The 4,863-nt window shown below is 38.6% G+C and overlaps 2 protein-coding genes and 2 long non-coding RNA genes across 4 annotated transcripts; 3 read left to right on the top strand and 1 right to left on the bottom strand.

The window, feature by feature from the left end:
• Positions 1-612: 612 nt before the first annotated feature.
• Positions 613-1,964, bottom strand: LOC149676372 (uncharacterized). The gene is made up of 4 exons (XR_016366682.1): positions 1,823-1,964; positions 1,427-1,738; positions 1,239-1,363; positions 613-1,020 (listed from the first exon to the last, which is right to left on the bottom strand). It is a non-coding gene; the product is annotated as an uncharacterized LOC149676372 (long non-coding RNA).
• LOC149676373 (uncharacterized) lies at positions 693-1,447 on the top strand. The gene is made up of 4 exons (XM_089838670.1): positions 693-857; positions 918-1,058; positions 1,136-1,195; positions 1,280-1,447. Exons 1-4 carry the CDS (start codon positions 693-695, stop codon positions 1,445-1,447), a joined length of 534 nt encoding a protein of 177 aa, XP_089694796.1.
• Positions 1,965-2,522: 558 nt separating the features above from the next.
• LOC149676374 (uncharacterized) lies at positions 2,523-3,131 on the top strand. The gene is made up of 4 exons (XR_016366717.1): positions 2,523-2,586; positions 2,672-2,886; positions 2,979-3,054; positions 3,100-3,131. It is a non-coding gene; the product is annotated as an uncharacterized LOC149676374 (long non-coding RNA).
• LOC149676375 (uncharacterized) lies at positions 3,062-4,168 on the top strand. The gene is made up of 2 exons (XM_089838671.1): positions 3,062-3,237; positions 3,292-4,168. The coding sequence occupies exons 1-2, from the start codon at positions 3,175-3,177 to the stop codon at positions 3,967-3,969; spliced, it is 741 nt and encodes a 246-aa protein (XP_089694797.1). The 5' UTR covers positions 3,062-3,174; the 3' UTR covers positions 3,970-4,168.
• Positions 4,169-4,863: the final 695 nt, after the last annotated feature.

The raw sequence follows: 4,863 nt of genomic DNA on the forward strand, positions 1-4,863 counted from the left end.
ATGAGAAGCGCGGTAGGAAATGGGGAAAATCGTTATCTATTTAATTAGCACATACATTAAAAGAAAATAAATATAAAAACCCCAAACCGACAAATTCATAAGTATCCGACCCCACAGATAAAAATTCAAAAGTATTCGACCCCACAGATTAAGAGGTACCCCACCCCACATCACCCCGACATTTTAGAGATAAAAATAAATAATAAAAAACTCGGAGTTTCTATCAAGTCTCTATGGTTCAGTTGGTAGCGTCCCGGGTTCGATTCCCGAGTCTGACCTGAAAAACTTTTAATTAAAATTAAATCTCTAACCGAGCCCAGTTACCCTAATGGGTGGGTTGTGGTAATATAAAGTTCCTTTTAAGCTAAAATCTGACGATAACGAAAGCGAAAACTCCGGCCACAAGTACTACTACTACTACTACTACTACTACTACTACTACTACTACTACTACTACTACTACGGCTCGGGTCAAACTAAGAGCCTATCGTATACTACGATATGGCTAAAAACGGAAAATTGGTCTTATTTTATAGATTGTGAAAAATATTCCCTCCATTTTTTAAAGACAAATTACACATTGTTTATTACTAAAGAATAAAGTTGAATATATTCAAGTTCATGAGTTTTTCTTTATTCAATTTAAAGCCAAGGGAGTAGGTTGTATTTAAATTTTCAATTTAAAATTTACTATGACTTGTAAATGCGCATTCCCGCCTTGCACAAACACAGAAAAGGATGTTTATTTATTTTATTTTCCAAATAATCCTGACGTTAGACAACAATGGTTTAAATTTATCGGTAGAAATAGCAATGATGCCTTAAGTGGAAAATATCGGCACTTGCGTCTTTGTAAGGTAATGTCTTGTTTTATTAATGAATGAATAATAGTTATCTAATAACCACTTTGTTTGAAGGATCATTTTTCTCCGAATTGCTTTGGCACAAATGGTAGAAAACTCCCAAATGCAGTTCCTACAATTGGAGCACCAAACCCAATTCAAATAGAAGTATCCATGTCTGAGAGCAATAAAAGAAAAAACACCGGAAATGATATGGTAAGTTTAGATTTAATAACATCGCGATATTGTTTGCTATCAGGGATGTTTTAGTTATTTATTGCAATTAATCCCAGGACGAGATGGAAAGACTTTGTAAAGTGCGGCGTTTGGAATCAATTGATGTGGCCAAAAATGTAAATAATCACGATTATGAAACAGATTGAATGTATGTTAAACCTTTTTAGTGTTGATCTAAACTTTGCATTAATATGTTAAAGGCGTCTGTTGACAATCCACGAAAGTGCCACATCGAAACACAAACAGAAACGTTTCCTGATGAGTCAAAGAATGCCTCTGAAAACCTGAAAATAATTATGCAAAATTTGAAGACGTCAATAGCGGCATTGTCAAAGAAGAATACAGACCTTGAAAAACAGCACGCTTAACTGTTTTCGGAACACGAAAGATCGAGGTACCAATTAGAGAAAGTAATGACGGCCTTTGGCAAACTCTTCACTGCGGATCAAATAAATCACGTTGTAGAACAGCGCAAACGATGCAAACAGTGGTCTCCTCAAGCCATACAATCGTCGTTACAACTTCTATACAATATTGGTACAAAAGGGTACAATTTTTTACGTGAGCAAGGTCATCCACTTCCAACAACAAGGTGCCTAAATCAACATCTAGAGACGCTTCAATTTCCACCAGGTATTCAAAGTGCCACGCTGCGCCTGCTGCAAAAACAATCACCCAAAATGACAAAGATAGAAGAAAGTGTTATACTCTTGGTTGACGAAATGCAAATTAAGCGGTCATACGAATATGATGCTGGATTAAAAACTGTATTGGGACATTCAACATTGTCCAGCCATGCAGTCGCTACCCAGGGATTAGTGGTAATGGTTCGTTCTGCTTGCTCCAAATGGAAATACATTCTTGGTTGGCATTTGGTTGGCAACAGTATAGACAGCGGTGATCTGAAGAATTTCATGACGGACTGTATAAAATGCCTTCATGACATTGGATTTAACGTTGTGTCGATAGTAAGTGACATGGGCCCTAAAAATATGGCTATGTATCGTGACCTAGGAATTAAGGTGTCATGTTATGAAAAGAATACCACTTTACACACCCGTGCAATCCAGAGAACAAGATCTTTGTAGTACCAGATCCACCTCATGTTTTGAAAAGTGTTAGAAATTCTATTCTGGTCAATGTCTTGGAGCTGCCAGAGCAATGTGTTGCGAAATATAATCTTCCTTGCAAAAATGTTGACATTAAGTACTTGAAGCACCTTATACACTTTCAGGCAACTTCAGAACTGAAACTAGCGCCTAAACTTACCCCAACACATGTTAATCCAACACATTATCAGAAGATGAGAGTGCCTCTTGCGCAACAACTATTAAGTGCCGATACAGCTGCTGCGGTGGAAACCGCTGTTCACATTGGACAAATTGAAAAGGAGGCCTTAACAACAGCTTGGTTTTGTCGGCTTATGTATAACTGGTTTCAAATTATGAATGGTCGTTGTAAAGGCAAATCCTTAAAAGCAAGCAACATTGAATATTTACGTGAAGTGGTAGGACTTTTTGAAGGAATGAAAATTGCTAAAGCATGGAAGTCAATTCAAACTGGTGTTATAATGGCATCACTGTCAATCATAGAACTGAATACCTACCTTTGTCAAAGGGGTTTCAAGTTTGTCATGGCTGGGCGCTTCAATCAAAATGCACTAGAAAGTTTATTCTCGTGTGTTCGCGCCAGGGGTAACAAATTTCCATCAGGAAGAGAATTTCGGCATCGTTTAAGGATTTTGCTTGTGAAGCAAGCCCAAAGGTTTATGCCTGATCTAAATGTTGAAAAGATCCTGAATGAATTGGTAATATTATTAGCATCATCAAAGCAAAGTTCTGCTATGGTGTTGCTTGTCTAACTCTATAGTTATAAACTTATTCTTTTTTCCTTTTTCAGAACCACATTGAGACGGAGGTGGAAGAAATAGCATATACTGCTCCAAGCACGTCTCTAAGTTTAACGTGCTCATATTGTAAAGAACATAATCATTATCTCTGTTACCTTTCTTTCTATTTAGCATGGCCTGTTAAACGAGCCACTACATTCTAGTGAACGTGAAAATCAGGTGCTACAAGATTCGCCAGGCTTGGAGATGACTCAAGTGACTGAACATGGTCAAATCATGGATATCATGCCCTTAAATCGAGACCAATCTGTTAAGTGATATATCCTATACTATTATAAAATGCTAACCTTCACATTTCCATAGATATGTTTAGAAAAACCGGCCTCTGACATTCTTCAAACTCTAGTGGAAGACATATTTGGTACAGAGGCCGTTTATAGCTTTATGGAAGAACAAAATAGTTCTGGCCACAAGCAAGCAAGGAGTTCTGATTCATGCTGTGATAATTTAGAAGACTTGGTTGAATTCCTTGGACTTGCAGGCTTGGCACAAAAAGAACTGAAAATTAATAAAGTGGAGAGCATAGACCCAAAGGAAAAGGCAAAAGAGTTGACAATTTACCATATAGCAGGATATATTTGTTTTAAACTCCAGAAACAAATTTGCGAATCCTGTTATGAAGTAATTTCACATGAAAATAAAACGTACGAATTGCCTTCATCATCAGATCTTACACAGCACAAGGCTTTTGGTAACCTCAAACATCCTTCATCGAGACTATTAGACTTTGTTAGCCTGTCTGAACAATTCCTGGACACAGTTCTACAAAACATCACAAGCATGAAATCTCCACTTGAAGAATTAAGTTCTTTCATAACTAGAATGCTCCACAATCAATTGGAGGTTGAGCTAAGTTGTTGCAATGTCGAGCGAAAAATTGTAAACTTGTTTGTAAGGCTAAGAATGCACATTAGAAACAAATTCCTTACCTTTAAAATGAAAAAAGATGTTCTACATTACACCAGATCATCAGCTCTGTAATATGCATATAATAAAAGTCATGTGCGTGACATGCCACTATTGCCAAAATTCTATAGTACAGTCTCAGATTACGCATAATGTTGAGCAGACTCCTAAGCAGACGATCTTAAAAAAGTATTTTAAATTTCGCGCCAAAGACCAAATTTTCCCGCCATCTACCTGTTATTGTTGGAAGTAAAACATCCAGTGGTTACCGCGCATGTCAATGGGCGGGGCTTCACATTTCCCCACTCGGTCTATAAACCACTCTACTAATTTCGACGTGTCTGTGTGTCTGTCTGTCCGTCTGTCCGTTGTTACACCCACGTGACCGCGTTCGCATATTGCAAATCGGAGCAAACGTGTATTCAATTTCCAGACCGCATTTACAGTCCCGGAAATTGTATTCCACTTAGAGGCTATTACTCCATTGCCTGTCTAACAACTCTGTTCATTTGTCCACCCCACATGGACACCAGTCTGAACTTACTAGCTTCTAAACACCACCATCTTCTAGTCTTTCGCCCATTCCACATGGACACCAGTCTGTATTTACTGGCTTCTAAACACCACCACCTTCTCGTCTTTGTCCATTCCACATGGACACCAGTCTGTACACCTGGCTTCCAACACCACCATCTTCTGGTCTTTGTCCATCCCACATGGACACCAGTCTGTACACCTGGGTTCTAACACCACCATCTTCTGGTCTTTGTTTTTCCCCATCCCACATGGACACCAGTCTGTACACCTGGCTTCTAACACCACCATCTTCTGCACTTTGTTTTTGTCCATCCCACATGGACACCAGTCTGTACACCTGGCTTCTAACACCACCATCTTCTGGTCTTTGTTTTTGTCCATCTAACATGGACACCAGTCTGTACACCTGGCTTCTAACACCACCATCATCCT

Source organism: Phalangium opilio, unplaced genomic scaffold (assembly GCF_054372755.1).
Source record: "Phalangium opilio isolate 3A_F unplaced genomic scaffold, DU_Popi_V2 ptg000046l_1, whole genome shotgun sequence".
Classification (NCBI taxonomy): Eukaryota; Metazoa; Arthropoda; class Arachnida; order Opiliones; family Phalangiidae; genus Phalangium; species Phalangium opilio.

What these genes read in the sequence shown, in the direction of transcription:
- LOC149676373 (XM_089838670.1), top strand. Translation starts at nt 693, where the DNA reads ATGACTTGTAAATGCGCATTCCCGCCTTGCACAAACACAGAAAAGGAT. An exon ending in GGCACTTGCGTCTTTGTAAG is followed by an intron (nt 858 to 917) that starts GTAATGTCTTGT and finishes CTTTGTTTGAAG; the next exon opens with GATCATTTTTCTCCGAATTG. An exon ending in CAATTGATGTGGCCAAAAAT is followed by an intron (nt 1,196 to 1,279) that starts GTAAATAATCAC and finishes AATATGTTAAAG; the next exon opens with GCGTCTGTTGACAATCCACG.
- LOC149676375 (XM_089838671.1), top strand. Translation starts at nt 3,175, where the DNA reads ATGACTCAAGTGACTGAACATGGTCAAATCATGGATATCATGCCCTTA. An exon ending in CCTTAAATCGAGACCAATCT is followed by an intron (nt 3,238 to 3,291) that starts GTTAAGTGATAT and finishes ACATTTCCATAG; the next exon opens with ATATGTTTAGAAAAACCGGC.